The sequence below is a fragment of the Mirounga leonina genome, unplaced genomic scaffold (assembly GCF_011800145.1).
Source record: "Mirounga leonina isolate KUSES-001 unplaced genomic scaffold, KU_Mleo_1.0 Mir_166, whole genome shotgun sequence".
NCBI classification, from domain to species: Eukaryota; Metazoa; Chordata; class Mammalia; order Carnivora; family Phocidae; genus Mirounga; species Mirounga leonina.
The window spans coordinates 12,293,377-12,311,676 of record NW_023270418.1 but is presented as its reverse complement, the minus strand read 5'-3'; the positions used below and the strand labels follow the sequence as shown (position 1 = coordinate 12,311,676).

General features: G+C 42.6%; 2 protein-coding genes across 3 annotated transcripts in view; one reads left to right on the top strand and one right to left on the bottom strand.

Moving 5' to 3' along the window:
- The window catches only part of QSER1 (glutamine and serine rich 1), a 77,874-nt gene extending 76,626 nt beyond the window's left edge, over window positions 1-1,248 (bottom strand). Inside the window, exon 1 of one of the 2 annotated variants that reach the window (XM_035012524.1) lies at window positions 1,001-1,248. In XM_035012524.1, coding sequence (XP_034868415.1) covers window positions 1,001-1,191 — 191 coding nt within the window. In that variant the 5' untranslated portion in view covers window positions 1,192-1,248. The remainder of the gene's footprint in view (window positions 1-1,000) is intronic. The other variant, XM_035012522.1, reaches the window with a different exon arrangement.
- Window positions 1,249-1,570: 322 nt separating this feature from the next.
- CCDC73 (coiled-coil domain containing 73) overlaps window positions 1,571-18,300 on the top strand; it is a 212,933-nt gene continuing 196,203 nt past the window's right edge. Inside the window, exons 1-3 of the mRNA XM_035012528.1 lie at window positions 1,571-2,207; window positions 3,063-3,120; window positions 16,958-17,249. Of these exons, the coding sequence (XP_034868419.1) occupies window positions 17,124-17,249 (126 nt within the window). The 5' untranslated portion in view covers window positions 1,571-2,207; window positions 3,063-3,120; window positions 16,958-17,123. The remainder of the gene's footprint in view (window positions 2,208-3,062; window positions 3,121-16,957; window positions 17,250-18,300) is intronic.

Genomic DNA, 18,300 nt, shown 5'->3' with positions numbered 1-18,300 from the left:
AAAGCAGACCACGCCTTCCAGTTATCATTCAAATGGACCATTTCACAGTGTGGCACTACTACACATTTCCCGCGAGCTTAAATATCTAGTAAAAGTCAACATTTTAGATTCCCTTGGACATGATGAAGCAAAGATGAACTCTTGAACCCCGCGCTACATAATGAACCGGGGTTTCAGAAGCCGAGATGGAGAAGCATGCTTCTGTTCTTCAACCTTTATGGCCTTCACTGACCACCCCCCACAATTTCTTCCCAACTCTTAGTCACCCCAAGGCATAGAAGGCAAAAAAGATTCCTTACTTCCTGCTGTTGTTAAAAGGGGAGGAAACCCAAGAGTAACTTTGAACGCGTGGAAGAGAAATAGCTTAATCTTGGCCACCACTGCAAACATATGTCACCCAGCCCCGTCGCAGCTTTCGCGCCCCTCCAGGCCCCCTCCCGGGCCCCACGCCCCAGGGGTTCTCCCGCAGCCCAGCCCTCCCCGGTCCCCCAATGCCAGGGACGCTGCTCAGCGCCTCTTCCTCTCGCGCCTCCCCCACCCTCACATTGCCGGGGTCCCCAAGACCACATTGTCCGTTCCAATACAATGGAATGTCACTGCCCGGAACCCTCCGGGGGCCCCCCACCCCCCCACCCCCCCCGGAGCCAGTCCCGGGTCTCCCTGATCGCCCAGTTCAGGCACGAACCCAAAACTTCACCATGTGAGAGAGCCCAAAACCCGCGAGGTGACGGAGACCCACGACTCCCGCCCAGCCCTCCCTTTTACTCACAGTCCCCTACCAGCCCTAAGCGCTAATCCTGCACTGGGCGCCCCCACCCACCCCAAGACCACCTCACAGGAGTCATCACCCGCCTCTCCCCGCGCGGGCAAGGGCGAGGAGAAGAGTGGAGGGCTCCCCGCCCGGCCAGGACCCCTGGGCGGCGCTGCACAGGGGCGAAGGCCCCAAACGCATCCCCGGCCTTTCCTGGCCCACGACGACCCCGGCGCCCACCCTCCCTACCTGGCCTTGAGGCTGGGGCTGCTGCCGCTGCTGCAGCTGCTGCTGGCGGCGGCGGCCGCCGCGGCTCGGGGTTCGTAGGCCCAGGCGGGGGCGGGGGGTGGTGCAGCGGCACTGGCGGTGGCGGGGGCGGCGGGGGGCGCGGGCGGCGGCGGCGGGTCCGCGAAGCCGGAGGTCGCGTAGTTCCTGTCCATCGTGGGGGTTGCGCAGGGAGGGAGGGCAGCAGTGGGGGCTCCTCTAGGGCCCTGTGTATGGGGGGCGGGAGGGGAGGGAGGGGGCGGGGGGAGGAAGAAGAAGAGGAGGTGGCGGCGGAGGGAGCTGCCCCCTCACATGGCCCCGGCGGGCGGACGGGCGGAGGGCGCGCTGGCCGTTCTCTGCCGGGGGAACCCAGGCCGCGGCGCGCGGCGAGGCCCCAGCCGGGCGTCAGGGAAGCGGCGGCATCCGCGGCCGGGACTCACCGCGGCGGCGGCGGCCGCTTCGCCCCATGTTGGTGGATTTCCCAGGATGCACCTCCCGCCCCCCTCCGCCCGCGGCCTCGCCCCGCCTCCCCTCGGCGCCCCGCGTTCGCGGCTCCCGGGCCAGGCGGGCGGCCCGCGAGGCCTCTGCCGCTACCGGCCGCCTCTCTCAGGCCAGCAGGGCCGAGAAGGTTCGAGGCCTGCCGGCCCAGCCGGCTCCGGGCATCCGGAGAGGTGCCCGCCAGCGGTAGCCACCGGGCCGCGGACTTCCCGCCCTCGGCTGCTCCAAGGGGAGCTGTCCACGCTCGCCGCGCCCCGCGTGGGAAGGGGCCGCGCCCGCAGTTCGCCCCGCGCGAGGGAGGGGAAATTGAGAGGAAACCCAGCGTAGGTGCTGCAAAGGGGGAGGCTTGTCAACGCTTTGCCTGGAGTTCGTTATTTGACCCTTCGAGTTATTTTGAGTGTCTCAGATACTCAGTTCCCACATCGCGATTTCTTTCTCCGAGCCCAGTCCCAAACCAGAAACAGCTGAGCGGGCTGTTTTACAGTTCCGTTTACTCCCTTCCTGCACAAAGCTTGCTGGGCTAGAGGACCCTTTTCCTGCTGTTAGGGGAGATTTATATTCAAAGAGATTCAAATTCAAACGTGTTATTTTCCAATCCTCGTTGAAAGGACCTTTCCCAGGGGCTCTTATTAACTGTCCCCACCCCCACCTTGGGGATTTTCTCATTCTGGATTTCAGAATCTTCTATCCCAAGGTAAATACTGCCTCTTCATTGATTAATCCAACTACCATCTGGATGACTTTAATGACAATACATTTAAACTTACTATGCACACTTTGTGTTGGAGTTTTTTGTTTGGGACTTCAGGACTTTACCCAAACATTTCCCATGTGACCTCCACGCAGTTTGGCGGGGGTTAATTTAATGATTATTTTGAGGATCTTCTGTTGCATATCAGAGCTCTGTTTCTTCTATAATCATGAGTAGTGAAACTTAGAGTTCATGGAAATCATCGTTTGGCTCTTAAGGCATAAAGTAAAAGTTAAAACAGTGAAGTTTATATTTGACCAGCCCCCTTAAAAAAATCAATACTGGTTTAACACCTATTATGTGCTTAGCACAGAAATCTGCCCCTCAAGATAAGCTTAAAGGTTTAAACAAGCCAGACAGGCATAGTAGAAGACCTGATAAAGTTGATACACTATCACTGATCACCATTTAAAAGCCAGTTTAAATTTCCGTAATACCTGATACTGAATCTGCTATTCCGTGTGAGATTATTTTTGTTCTGGGAGATTCTTTTTCCCTCCTGGCGCCAACGTCCTTTTGTTCCTATTCCTTCCTTTTTGTAAGTCTTTCGGCACCTGTGATGCTTAAGAGTCTGGTCCCGGGGTGGGGAAGCAAGGAAGTAAGTAGTCGTTATTTACAAATGAATTCAAACGTGTAGACACAAGTGATCTTGCCAATTTTATGCTAATTTCAGTATGCATTTACCCAGGATATCTTTGAAAAGTAGTTTTCCGTGGGGAAGGAATTTGCCAGATAATTTGAGATCCTGCAGAGAAGTAACATAAATCTTCCTTACAATCTTTATTTTTCTTACTGCAGACTGGAGATCTGTAATCTAAATAAAAGAAAGAAGTTCTCACTACCAACTATTACACTTGTAAGTATTTTTGTGAGCACTAAAGCTTTGTCTTTACGGAAAGTGTAGGAAGTGGAGTGGCAGGCTATAAATGTTTTATGGCACTTAGTTTGAGATACCCACAACTGGTACTCAGAGTGAGTTACGTAGGCAATACCAAAGAAGTGGCAATAAGCCTTTATAGTCCCTCACACCATAATGTAGTTTATTTATGTCACATAAATCAGAGAAAAGATATTAAGGGAAATTTTGGGTATTTAAAAAATAGTATTACTCTGTCACCATGTGCAATGTTCTTTTGCCCACTATTTCTATCTCAATTCTAAAATTGGGGGACAAGTTTTGAAAATCGATGACATCAAAGGCAGTTTGGTTGCAAGATGAATTGAAATCTTACACTTAAGAAGGAGTCTTTCTTCATCCCCACTTCCATCTTCACTTCCTTCTGAGTTTATTATCCAGGAGTTAGTAATGCCTCAGAATATATCCATGCACCGTCTCCTCACATTTCCCGGCTTTCCTCCCATGCCATTAGAAAATCACCAAATGTTTCAACTGGTAGGAAGCTTGGAGTTAGACTGAGTAGTTCATCACCCTTATTTTGTTGAGGAAACAGAGGCCTAGCATTCAGCAACTTGTTTAAGGTGATGGAGGCAATCATTTGGAGGAGGGAACAGTGGAACCTCATCTCCACTGAGGCAGCCTTGTTTGTTTGGAAAGGCAGAATTTGGGCTTGCCTGACTGGAAATGTAGTCAATAAGTTCATATATTCCAGTGTTACAAAGAGACCACCTATTAATTGGAAAGATCCAAGAAGGTCAAGTTTGTGGGTTTTTTTTTTTTTTAATTTTTATTTACTTATGAGAAAGAGAGAGAGAACGCACGTGCACGGGTGGGGGGGGGGGGGGGGGGGTTGGGCAGAAGGAGAAGCAGACTTCCTGCCGAGTAGGGAGCGTGATGCAGGGCTTGATCCCAGGACCCAGGGATCGTGACCTGAGCTGAGGGCAGACGCTTAACCGACTGAGCCACCCAGGTGCCCCCAAGTTTGTGGTTTTACCGAGAATATCAGGAGTATGTTTGTGGGAAGTGGGTTGATGAGGGGAGGGGGCTTAGTTAGTTTTCCATTTTTCCTTTCTCTTCTGGCATTGAGGAGAACTTATAAGCCCCGTCTTTGCAGGGCAGCCCTGATTTCAGTCCCTGAAGTCAGCATCAGAAATTAAAACATCAGAAATGCAATTAAGTCCCACTATCATTTTTCTCTGTCTCAGGGGCTTGACCCTATCACAGTCATCTTTTACTGCTCCCCATTGCCTGTCATATCCCCCAGGGAGATAGCTCTGGAGTCAGAAGAGCCTACTTTTTGGAAGCCACAGCCTTACTCAGAGGTGTCACTGAAAGACAGTGATGAGGCACATTCCTCCCAGTGAACAGAACTTCAAGAAGCATACTCGATCATCAATTTTGTATGTATAGGAAGTGGCCTGAGCTATGGATATGGATGGACTCAGCCTCTAGTGAATGGCTTAGCTGATCAAGGGTCTGGAAGAATGAAGGTTGAATGATTGGAGACCAAGAGACTGAGGATGAAGAAAGATAGTTGTGCGGCCTGATGATGAAATCTTTCATTGAGTGTATCTTTTATCTCCTTGAGTAGATTACAGGAAATTTAAACCTCATTCTGTAGATGATAGTATTCTCATCAGAATAACCAATAAATAGGGGCACCTGCCTGGCTGAGTCAGTAGAGTACGTGACTCTTGATTTCAGGGTTGTGAGTTTGAGCCCCACGTTGGGTGTAGAGATTACTTAAAAATAAAATCTTAGAGGTGCCTGGTGGCTCAGTTGGTTAAGTGCCTACCTTTGGCTCAGGTCATGATCTCAGGGTCCTAGGATTGAGACCCGTATCATCAGGCTCCCTGATCAGCGGGGAGTCTGCTTCTCTCTCTCCCTCTGCCTCTCCCCCTGCTCGTTCTCTCTCTCTCTTTCTCTCTCAAATAAATAAATAAATAAATAAAATCTTAAAAAAAATTTTTTTAAATCTTAAAAAAAGAATAACCAATAAATATCGAATATATATGTCCTAAGTTCTGTGCTTTGGGCTTTAAATGGATTGTTTCATTTAATCCTCAAAATAGCCTTCACATGCGGGTATTGGTTTTTATTATTTCCTTTTTTTTTTTTTTTTAAGATTTTATTTATTTATTTGACAGAGAGAGTTAGCAAGAGCAGGAACACAAGCGGGGGAGTGGGAGAGGGAGAAGCAGGCTTCCCTCCGAGCAGGAAGCCCAATGCGGGGCTCGATCCCGGGACCCTGGGATCACGACCTGAGCTGAAGGCAGACGCTTAACGACTGAGCCACCCAGGCGCCCCTATTATTTCCATTTTATAGGAAATTGAGCTCTAATGAAGTTAAGTAAGTCCCCAAACCATGCAAACTCCTACAAATTGATGATGGTGCAAGTGAAGGCCAGCTATGTTTGGCTCCAAAACTCAATAAGCTTGGTTCAAGAGCTCCTGCCAGGTTTCTCCACTGAAGAGTTAACTGTATTTTCCTTTATAATTAATGCATATTTTGTGGATACTTTAAGACTATGTAAATTCCTGAGGCATCATTCTTTCACCACTGGTTTTAGCATCTGTATTAGTTTCCTGTGGCTGCAAATTATCACAAGCTAAGTGGTTTAAAATAACAGAAATTTATTGCCTCACAATTCCGAAATCTGAAACCAAGATGTCTGCAGGGCTGTGTGCTCCCTGGGAAGGTTCTAGGGGAGAATCCTTCCATTCCCCTTCCAGCTTCTGGTGGCATTCCGTGGTGTGTGGCCACAACCCTCCCATCTCTGCCTCAGTCTTTATAAGGCCTTCTCCTCTGTACATCTGTCTTCTTTTATGTTTTTGGTTTTTTTCTTTTCTTTTTTTAGTAATCTCTACATCCAATGTGGGGCTCGAAGTCATGACCCGGAGATCAAGAGTCTCATGCTCTTCTGACTGAGCCATGCACCACTTCTCTTATGTCTTTTACAAAAGCACTTGTCGTTGGCTTGGGGGCATCCAGGATGATCTCATTTCAAGATCCTTAATTTAATTACATCTGTAAAGACCCTTTTACCAAATAAGGTCACATTCACATGTTCTGAGGATTAGGACATGGACACATCTTTTGGGGGGTCAACAATCAACTCACTGTGGCATCCACTAATGATTCTTGTGTGAAACAACTATTATAATGGTTACCAAATAGTAATTTTTCTAACTCCATCATTCATTCCCTAATCATTAATTTCCATTCTTCTACAGAAAGGAATTTTCCATCTATTATCTGTCTATCTATCTATCTATCTATCTATCTATCTATCTATCTATCTATCTATCTCAGTACAGACTCATGAATTCTTATTTTAATCAATGGATTTGTGTAGTAAAGGATTAACTAAGCAGGTCCATGTTGTCCAAACACTGTATATTGCAAAGAAAGATTTAGCCCTTGCTAGGCTCCATAGTGATAACTTCTAAGCACTTGAAATATCCTTTTCACCCACTTCAGATCCTTAAGAGTATCTTTGTTTAGGGATACCTGGGTGGCTCAGTTGGTTAAGTGTTTGCCTTTGGCTCAGGTCATGATCCCAGGGTCCTGGGATCTAGTCCTGCATTGGGCTCCTTGCTCAGGGGGGAGCCTGCTTCTCCCTCTGCCTGCTGCTTCCCCTGCTTGTGCTTTCTCTTTCTCTCTCTACATATAAATAAAATCTTAAAAAAAAAAAAAAGAGCATCTTCATTTACCTGAGGCCTTGGGCCATATAAGATATGCTAATGATGTGACTTCTGGTGGGGTCTTTGGACTACACAGTATCAGCTTGACCTCTGGAGGGACTGGAAAATTAAGGATGGCCACCAGGGCAGTCAGCTATGCTTATGTGACCTACTCTCAATAAAAACTCTGCACACCAAGGCTCAGATGAGCTTCGCTGGTTGGCTATAATTCACTGATTAATGCCCACAGGACTCTACTGGGCAGGACACTGCAAGCTTGCACCTGGTCTCCCTTATAATCTGCACTATGTGCCTTTTGCCATTGCTGATTTTAATCTGTATCCTTTCACTATAATAGACTCTAACCATCAGTATAACAACTTCTCTGACTTTTGCGTTCTTGTAATAAATCACTGGACATGAGGGTGTTCTTGGGGAAGTCATAATCTGTTATCATATTTATTTATTTAAAACACAGGATTTTAATCGTGGATCACTACATCAAAAACTGATGATATATTGTATGTGACTAACATAACATAATAAAATTTAAAAAAGAAAAAACAGGATTTGGGGTGCCTGGATGGATCAGTTATTAAGCGTCTGCCTTTGGCTCAGGTCATGATCCCAGGGTCTTGGGATCAAGCCCCACATCGGGCTCCCTGCTCTGCAGGAGGCCTGCTTCTCCCTCTCCCACTCCCCCTGCTTGTGTTCTCTCTCTCTGTCAAATAAATAAAATCTTAAAAAATAAAAACAAAACACAGGATTTATAATCTCTTACCATACTTCTTTATTTTGCATGTGAGGGTGGTCTTGGGGGTCCTGGAACAGAGGATTAGAATCTGATACCATATTTATTTTTATGTTCATTAATCCCATATTTGGCCCAATACCCAAACATTTAATTACTTTAGTATACTTCCTCACATTAAGGACCCATGGGGACCCTTTAAGCTGATTTCAAAACCATGGAAAACACTCCCTTGCCCTTCCTAATGTCCCACTCTGGTCTACATCTTCAGGCTAGATGGAACATTGGTGTACCAACACAAGAAGCACAGTCCCTTCATAGATTTACATGTGTACACACACCACCACCACTACTACCAACAACAACAAGAAAAGAAAAAACATGTCACTACTTAGGACAGTCCCACTAGCCTCCTGTTGTCCTAGTTATTTGCAAATACAACTTGAGGCACAAACTTTCCAGGGGTTTTGCTGCTGAAGGACTGAATTTCAACCAACAGTGGTAGAGCATGTGTTCTCAGGTCTCCAGATTCTTCAGCTAGAGCCTAAGCATAAGACACTAACACACACTCTGCCTGAGCAGAAAGTCACCTGCAAAGCTGCTTTATACCCGCTCCCTTCTCTTGTTACTTCTCTGTCCCCTTTGTCCCAAAGCTCTAGATATGGTGGTGGTAAAGGAAGCTTATTGGGAGTGGTCTAGACTTCACCGAATTATCATGCATGTTAATGTTAGCATATAGATACCAACAACTAATATCTCATTGCTTGGTATTAGGTTTAATTAAGATTCAGATATGGTAGGCTCAAATATCTTGTGGAAGTCCAAAGCCTCTCCCAAATTTCTGCAAATTCTGGGGAAACTTATAGTCTCTTGTTCAATATGTCTTCAAGTTTCTTCTGCTTCTATTGAGTGATTGCTCTGTTCAAGGTAGAAACTGAAACACAGTCTCTTCATAGTCACAGGAGCACATATGTGCGCATGCACACACATGAGTCCACTCATAGAGATCATTTATGAAAGTAACAAAGGAAGCACAGGACTATTCATTATACCAATTTTATATTTCTGTCATTTATGTGTATGAACTCATTTTTCTGCTGCTCATGTAATATGGCTGCTTGCTTACAACTTTAAAAACTCAGAGGAAGCATTGCTCATGACATGTTGTAGCAGACCTCTCTGGTGCCCACATCCCATCCCCTGGCTCACCTCTGAGACAATTCTGACCTACCTCATGCTCACAGCATCCTATCCCAAGACCCTGTCATCTGTCTTTCTGTATTCTGCTTTTTATGACACCACTGGAGCTCTCTGGAAGGTAGAGAAGTTTGCATCTCCCCATCAGGAGAAACCCTTAATCAATGGAGAACAGAAGTCAATGGATCAGCCTTCCGGCTTCCAGGTGGGCTGCCATGGGAGGCATTCTGTGCCCTTCTCAGGGGTCCTCATGGAAGGGAGCTCTTGTTGCTAACAGCGGCAACTTTGATAATAATGCCCTTTGGCTCGTCCTCCTGTCCAGTCTCACTCCCTGCTCTGTCATTCTTGCTGCCTCCCAATTAACTACCCGCATTCAAATAATTTCTCAGGTTCTGTTTTTGGGGAAACATGTCTTATACTATTATTTGATATAACTACTTAATGTTAGTGTTTTAAATTTTTATGTATGTCTTTTCGTAAGTGTCCCCAAGCCAAAGTAGTTATTGAATCTTCTCCTGTCAGGTAGGGATTGGCTTAGGGGACAAAGTGGAGTGAAGGAGTGTTGTGAAAAGTGCTAAAAGCTACATTCTAAAAGCATCTTCAGGGGCACCTGGGTGGCTCAGTTGGTTAAGCAACTGCCTTCAGCTCAGGTCATGATCCTGGAGTTCCAGGATCAAGTCCCGCATTGGGCTCCCTGCAAGCAGGGAATCTGCTTCTCCCTCTGACCCTCTCCCCTCTCATACTCTCTCTCAAATAAATAAATCAAAATAAATAAAATAAATCAATAAAATCTTAAAAATAAATAAATAAATAAATGAATGAATAAGTAAATAAATAAAAACATCTTCAGGAGGTCAGAACAGGGACAAACAATCCCAAAAAGGTTATTAATATAAAGTGTGAAACAAGTGAGCTTAGGTCTTTTTTTATTTTTATTTATTTTATTTTATTTTTTTTAAAGATTTTTTTATCTGACAGAGAGACCGTGAGAGCAGGAACACAAGCAGGGGGAGTGGGAGAGGGAGAAGCAGGCTTCCCAGCGAGCAGGGAGCCCGATGTGGGGCTCAATCCCAGGACCCTGGGATCATGACCTGAGCCGAAGGCAGACGCCTCACGACTGAGCCACCCAGGCGCCCCTTAGATCTTTTTTTAAAAAACACTGTAGTTCTTCAAACAAAAGCTTACATGCTCCCTTAGTATATAATACTGATAAGAAGGGAATCTTGAGTCTTGCTGGCCCTCTCCCTTGCTCCCCATGCCCAACTACTAACACACCTTATAAAACTCTGAGGCCTGGGTGCCTGGCTGGCAGATGGTTAAGCGTCTGCCTTTGGCTTAGGTCATGATCCCAGGGTCCTGGGATCGAGTCCCGCATCAGGCTCCCTGCTCAGCAGGGAGCCTGCTTCTTCCTCTGCCTCTCTCTCTCTCTGTCTCTTATGAATAAATAAATAAAATCTTTGAAAAAAAAAACAACAAAATAAACTCTGAGGACTCTAGGAAGATGGTTTCCAAACTCCGGGACTACACAAGTAGCTAGAGCCCAGGTAGAAAGTAAAAACAGGATCCAAAAGTAAGAGTTGCTGATATTCAGGAAATGCGAAGGTGGCTGGTTAACTCTTGGTGCTAAAATTTTATCTATAATAGTTTTCTGATTTTGTTAAAGTTCCAATAGCTACATCATGGTCTGCTATATTGGAATGCCATAATTCAACTAAGTCTTCATCTGTTGTTGGACATTCATTTCCAATTTTTTAGTTTTTACACTATAATGAGCAACTTTCTAAAAATATGTAATCCCTTTGATGTTTTAAGGGACATTCCTCTAAGTGAACTTTCTTTGTCATGGAACACAAATGCTCCTCAATGCTCCTTCATGTCCTTGATGCATATTGTCAAATTATTTTCCAGAAAAAGTGTATCAATTATTTGTCTTTCACCCACAGTCCATGAGAACACTATGTTGTGTGTACCCACGTCAGCATGAATGCATGGATCCTTTTACCTTGTTGAAACTAAGGTCACAGCAACCACACTTGTGCAGTTTGCTTTATAATATTGAGGACCTTAGAATCACAACTGGGCCCTTTTCTCTTTACAGGTAGTTTTAGACCTAAGTCCCTTTGCCCCAAGCCCTATCTGAGGCATCCTTGTGACCTGAGCATCCTCATCGTCTGTGCCATCTTGATTAGAGATGCCTACCAACTACCAAAAATTGCCTACCAATTTTTTCAGACACTTACCTATCGAAGTCAATAAAGTTCAGTAGTTCTTCTCCAGCTGTCCTGATTTATAACGAATAAACAAACAAAACAAAAACCTGAGGTTAAGAGGAATTCCAGTTAAGAAACTTAACCTAATAGAAATGAAGTAAGTTAGAGGGGCTGACATGATGAGAGTACCTATGAATGTCTTTGTAAACAAAACAAAAACTAAAGAGGTACTCTTTGGAGAGACAGAACAGCAGAGAGGTTAAGAGCATAGACTCTGGAGCTAGGCTTCTTTGATTCGAATACTGCTTCTGCTGCTTACTGTGTGACGTTGGGTAAGCTACTTAAACTTTCTGTGTCTCAGTTTCCTCTTTTGTAAAACTGGGTAGTAATAGCTGCTTCACAGAAGTGTTGAGAGGATTAAATAATTTCATACATACTTAGAGTAGTGCTTGGCACATAGTTTTGGGGTTTTCCTTAAACTTTTTATTTTGACATAAAGAAGGTCAAAGAATAATATGAAGAATACCTTTATATCATTCATTAACATTTCATAAATGTTAACACTTGCTACATTTTCTTTCACTCTCTCTTTCTTCCATACACCATTTTATTTAACCTTGCACAAGAGGTTTAGCCAGTGCAATAAGGTGAGGAAAATATAAATAAAAACGTAAAATTCTCTTTGGGAATGTCATGATTATGTCATAGAAAATCCTATGGAATTTACTTATAAAAAGTAGAATAATTGAATTTAGCAAGATCACAGGATACAAGGTCAATAAATTTTTAAAAATTATATTTCTATATAGTAACAATAAACAATTGGAAAAGGAGATTTTTAAAAATTGAGACATAATTCTCAAACATAAAATTCACCATTTTAAAGTATATAGTTCAGTGGGTTTTAGTATATTCATAAGATTGTGCAGCCATCACCACTATCTCATTCTAGAACATTTATTTCCCTCCCCAAAAATCCCTCAGATCCATCGGCAAACACTCCCCAGGCCCTCTTTCCTCTAGCCCCTGATAGCTTCTAATCTGCTGTCTCTTTGGATTTGCCTATTCTGGACATTTCACATAAATGGAATCATATACTATGTGTGGCCTTTTTGCTTGTTTGTTTCAAGTTTTTATTTAAATTCTAGTTAGTCAACATATAAGGTTATATTGGCTCCAGGAGAAGAATTTAGTGATTCATCACTAAATAACACCAGTGTTCATCACAACGAGTGCCCTCCTTAATGCCCATCACCCACTAGCCCATCCTCCGTCCACCTCCCTCCATCAACTCTCAGTTCGTTCTCTATAGTTAAGAGATTCTTATGGTTTATTTCCCTCTCTTTTTTTCCCCTTCCCCTATGTTCATCTGTTTTCTTTCTTAAATTCCACATGAGTGGAATCATACAGTATTTGTTTTTCTCTGACTGACTTATTTCACTTAGCATAATGTACTGTAGCATTATCCATGTCGTTGCAAATGGCAAGATTTCATTCTTTTTGATGGCTGAGTGATATTCCATTGTTTATGGAAACCACATCTTCTTTATCCATTCATCAGTTCATGGACATTTGGACTCTTCCATAGTTTGGCTATTGTTGATAGTGCTGCTATAAACATTGGGGTGTGTGTGCCCCTTTGAACCAGTATTTTTGTATCCTTTGGATAAATACCTAGTAGTGCAATTGCTGGGTCATAGGGTAGTTCTATTTTTTTTTTTTTTAGGAACCTCCATACTGTTTTCAAGAGTGGCGGCCCCTGCTATGTGTGGCCTTTTTGTGTCTAACTTCTTCCACTTAGCATAATGTTTTCAAGGTTCATCCATGTTGTAGCATATATCCATGTTTTGTGCCTTTTTACCACTGAATAATATTCCATGGCATGGACACACCACGTTTGTGTATTCATTCATAAGTTGATGGACATTTGGGTGTTTCCACTTTTTGATTATTATGAATAATGCTGCTATGAATATTTGTACACAAGTTTTTGTGTGAGTGTATATTTTTAATTCTCTTGGGTATATACCCAGGAGTTGGAAATTAAATTTTTAAAATACCATTTGGAATAGTATAAAAATACATGAACTACTTAAAGATGAATTTAATAAAATATATGCAACACTTATACACTGGGACTTATGAACATTGCTAAGAGAAATTTATAAGGCCTCAATATCTTGAAAAATATATTATGTACTGGAGGACTCACCATCATTAAGAGGTTGATTCTCTTTAAATTTTTCTATAAATTTAATGCAATCCCAGTAAAATTCCCAGAAGTATTTTGATTTAGAAGTTGACAACCTGATTCTAAAATATATATGGAAATGCAAAGTACCTTGAATAGCCAAGGTAATTCAGGGAAAGAATAAAGTTGGAGGACTTATACTACTTATTTTCAAGACTTATTACAAAGCTACAGCAAGCAAAACAGTATGGTATTGGCATAAGGATAGACAGAGACCAATGGAACAAAACAGAGAACCCCAAATATATCATCAATTGATTTTCAACAAAGTCTCTGAGATAATTTAGATAATTTGGTGGGGGAAAAGATAACCTTTTAAATAAATCCTGCTAAAACAACTGCATAGTTCAATGCGGGGGGAAAAGGAATCTTGATCCTAACTTCATATACACAAAAAATTAGACCTACATATAAAAGCTGAAACTATAAAATGTCTAGAAGAAAATATGGAAGGAAATCTTTACAACTGTGGGGCAGATAATAATTTCTTGGCAAGATACACAAACATAAAAAACAATGAACATTAAAAGAAAAGCTGATAATTGGACTCTTCTACTCTTTGAAAGACACTGTTAAGAAAATGAAAAGGCAAGCCATGACCTAAGAGAAAATATTTGCTAAGCACATACCTGATAAAGGACTTATATCCAGAATATATAGAGAACCCTTTAACTCAAAAGTAAGAAGATAAACAAGCCAATTTAAAAAATGGCCACAGATTTGAACAAATACTTAATAAAATAAGTTACATGAATGGCTAATAAGCATATAACAAGATACTCAATATCATCAGTCATCAGGAAAATGCAAATTAAAACTACAATGAAATACCACAGCACACCTACCAGAGTGCATAAAATTAAAAGACTGGTAATAGCAAGCATTAGCAAGGATGTGGATCCATCGGAACCTTCATACATTCCTGCTGGGAGTGTAAAATGGTTCCACCACTTTGAAAAACAATTTGGTAGTTTCTTATAAAGTTAAACATACACCCGCCTATTACCAGCAATTCTTCTCCTAGGTATTTGCCCCAAAGAATTGGAAGTATAAGTCCACACCAAGACTCATATATGAATGTTCATAGTAGCTTTATTCGCAAATGCTCATCAGCAAGTGAATAAATAAATATCAATGCAATAAAATACTATTCGACAATAAAGAGAAACAAACTACTAATATATGCAACAATATTCTGCCGAATGAAAGAAACCAGACACTAGAGAATACATGTCATATGATTTGATTTATGTAAAATACTAGTATAGGTGGAACTAATCTATACTAATAGAAAGTAGATCACAGGTAGCCTGAGGCTGGAGAGTCAGGAAACTGACAGTAAAGGGACAGATGGGCAATTTCTGCAGTTGGGATGATTGTTACATTGGTGTCTACATTTGTTAAAATTTGTGGAACTGCTCACCGAAGATGGCTTCATTTTATGGCATGTAAATTATACACCAGTAAAGTTGTTATAAATGTAAAAAAAATCAGAGAATAAAAGAATGCTCTTGGAAACTGAAAACAATGACAATCTAAAAAAGTTAGAATTTGGGGTACCTGGCTGGCTCAGTCAGTAGAGCATGTGACTCTTGACCTCAGGGTTGTGAGTTCAAGCCCCATATTGGGAATAGAGATTACATAGAAAAATAAAATCTTTAAAAAGTTAGGTGCATCTGGGTGGCACAGTTGGTTAAGTGTCCAACTCTTGGCTTCAGCTAAGGTCCTGATCTCAGGGTTGTGGGATTGAGCCCCTTGTGGGGCTCCACGCTCAGCCAAAATCTGCTTGAGATTCTCTTTCCTTCTTCCTCAGCCTGCCCCGCCCCGCTCATGCTCTCTCTCTCTCTCAAATAAATAAATGTCTTAAAAAAAATCTTTAAAAAGTTAAAATTTAATAGAGTTGAAAATTAAAGTATAAGAACTTATGCAGAAAGTAGAATAATTGGATAAATAAATGGAAAAAAAGTGGATCAATTAAGGAAGTCCAATATTCAACCATTAGGAATCACACAAAAAGTAGAAGAAGCAAGTAGAAGAAAGTTGCCAAAAATTACACATGAAGATTTTCTAGATTTGGGGGGTGGGGGGAGACACAGATTTCTATTTTGAAAGGAGGCATTAGATGCCATGAACAATAAAAACATATCAAGGCTCACAATTGTGAATTGATCACCAGGGGTAAAAAAATTTGAAAAGTTTCCAGAGGATGGAAACTAGACTTTAGGAGACAAGAACAAAAACAGGGAGACCAGTGTTATGGGCTGAATTATATCTTCCCAAAATTGAGATGTTGAAGCCCTGACCCTCAGTACCTAAGTATATGGCTAGATTTGAAGATCGGGTCTTTACAGAGGTAGTTAAGGAAACATGAGGGCAGGCTGGGCCCTTATCCAATATGACTGGTGTCCTTCTAAGAAGAGGAGATTAAGACCCAGACATACACCAAGGGAAGGCCACATATAAATGTGGAGAGAAGAGGGCCATCTACAGGCCAAGTAGAGAGGCCTCAGAGGAAATCAACTTGCTGATCTTGTTCTCAAGGCTTCTATCCTCCAGAATTGTAAGAAAATAAATTTTCATTGTTTAAGGGGAAAAGAAGGTTCTATTGGAAATAAAAGGTCATATGTAAAAGAATTGAATCAGAATGCTATTAGAATTCTTTTTTTTTTTTTTTTTAGATTTCATTTTTAAGTAATCTCTACACCCAACACGGGGCTCAAACTCATGACATTGAGATGAGATCATGAGTTGCATGCTCCACCGACTAAACTAGCCAGATAGGCCAAGAAAGCTATTAGAATTCTTAATGGCAATCAGATGCTAGAAGATATTAGAGCAATATCTGTAATATGCCAAGGAAAATGATTTTTTTTTTTAAAGATTTTATTTATTTGACAGAGAGAGACACAGCGAGAGAGGGAACACAAGCAGGTGGAATGGGAGAGGGAGAAGCAGGCTTCCCGCCGAGCCGGGAGCCTGATGTGGGGCTCAATCCCAGGACCCTGGGATCATGACCTGAGCCGAAGGCAGACGCTTACTGAGCCACCCAGGCGCCCCAGGAAAATGATTTTTAACCTAGAATACTACAGACAGCCAAATTATAAATTAAATGTGAGAGTAAAGAAGACATTCAGAGGCATGCAAGGACAGAGTTTAACCCACTCTTTTTTAGTTCCTTTTCCTTTGGGTATGCCTTGGCTAAGGAATAGGACCAATTTCCCGAAATTGTTCTCAATGTTATTGTCTTTGATATAAGCACTTTAACCTGTTCAAGACTATTTCATGTTAGGAATTGTAGGAAAATGAACAAGATGAATGAAAATGGTAAATAATGAGACATTACAAAGTTTTCAAGAAACATAATATTAGTATTAGGTGTTAACTCACATTTAATAACACTTTATAACTGAAAGACTTTTTGACATGCTTATATGAACTGAAAGATCATAGAGAAAGTATTTGGCCTAGGAACTGGCACATGATAGATACTAATGATATACAGACCCTAAGGTGATCCTTTCTCCATATCAAGGGATATGGAGAAAGATTCCTCACTTCTGGTATTCACACTTTTGTAACTCTCCTCCCCTTGCGTGCTGGTGGAACTTGTGACTTTGTTCTAACCAATAGAAGATAGCAAAGGAAATGGGATATCACTGTTAGGATTGTGTTACATGACATAAGGCTTCCTTTTGCTAACAGACACACTCCAGAGATCTCTTTGCCGGCTTGATAAAGTGGCCATGTTGATGAATCCTATGTGGAGGGAGCTGCATGCAGCTTCTAGAAACTGCAAGTAGACTCTGGAGCTGAGGTTGGCCTTTTGCTTCCAGCCTATAAGGGCCTTCGGTCCTACAGAGGCAAGGAAATGAATTCTGTCAACAACCTGAGTGAGCCTGAAAGTGGATTCTTCTGCATGGAAGCCTGCAGAGGAGACTGCAGCCTGCACAACGCCTTGTCTGCATTCTTGTCAGACCCAGAGAGGAGGACCTTGGTAAGCTGTGCCTACACTCTTGACTCATAGTTACTGTGGGATGATAAATGTGTGTTGTTTGAAGGCACTAAATTCGTGGTACTTTGTTATGCAGCAAAAGAAAACCACTACAGTGCTCAACAAGTGTTAATGGGTTTGAAATGTAAATGAGGTTAGGGCTACCGTCCACTAACCTTCTTTCTGACCGTCCTCTTGGTTTTGGACTGGTTAGCCCCTGCCCCACCTCATCTGGTTTGGTACAAGAAATTCTGATTGGTCTTGCCACCTGTCTTAGGATGATTTTCAATGTGTGATGTAGAGAGCTGCTGGTTTTCCTGCTCAACATCTATTTGCCCCTGATTTAGTAACAGCATCAACATCTTTTGGGGAACTGTCTCTCCCCAACTTCCAGTCGTAATATGCTGCACTCTGGATCCAAGTTGGGCACATGAACCAGACCTGCTCATGAATTGGACCAGGTGAGGTCCTATGACCCACACTTGGCCAATTATTTAATATGCGGGCTTTGGGTGAGAGAGAATCTCTTCTCTGCCGCCACTGAGCAGGTATGATATAAGCCTGTGGCTGTACCCTTCCCTTGATATGGAGAAAGTCTGTGTGCAATAAGAAAGTATTAACACAGACAAGCTTAGTTTAGAAGAACTTGAGATATCAAGTCCCTGAGGACTGTTCTTACCCCAGACTTCCCAGTTTTATAGGCCAATTTGAATCAAGTTTTTGTGACTTTCTTTTTTCCTTTTTTTTTTTTTTAAAGATTTTATTTATTTATTTGACAGAGAGAGAGACAGCGGGAGAGGGAACACAAGCAGGGGGAGTGGGAGAGGGAGAAGCAGGCCTCCCGCGGAGCAGGGAGCCCGATGTGGGACTCAATCCCAGGACCCTGGGATCATGACCTGAGCCGAAGGCAGATGCTTAATGACTGAGCCACCCAGGTGCCCCCCTTTTTTTTCTTTTTTTAAGTAAACTCTATGCCCAACATGGGGCTCAAACTCACAACCTCAAGATCAAGAGTCTACATACTCTTAAGTCAGCCAGGCATGCCACGTTTTTG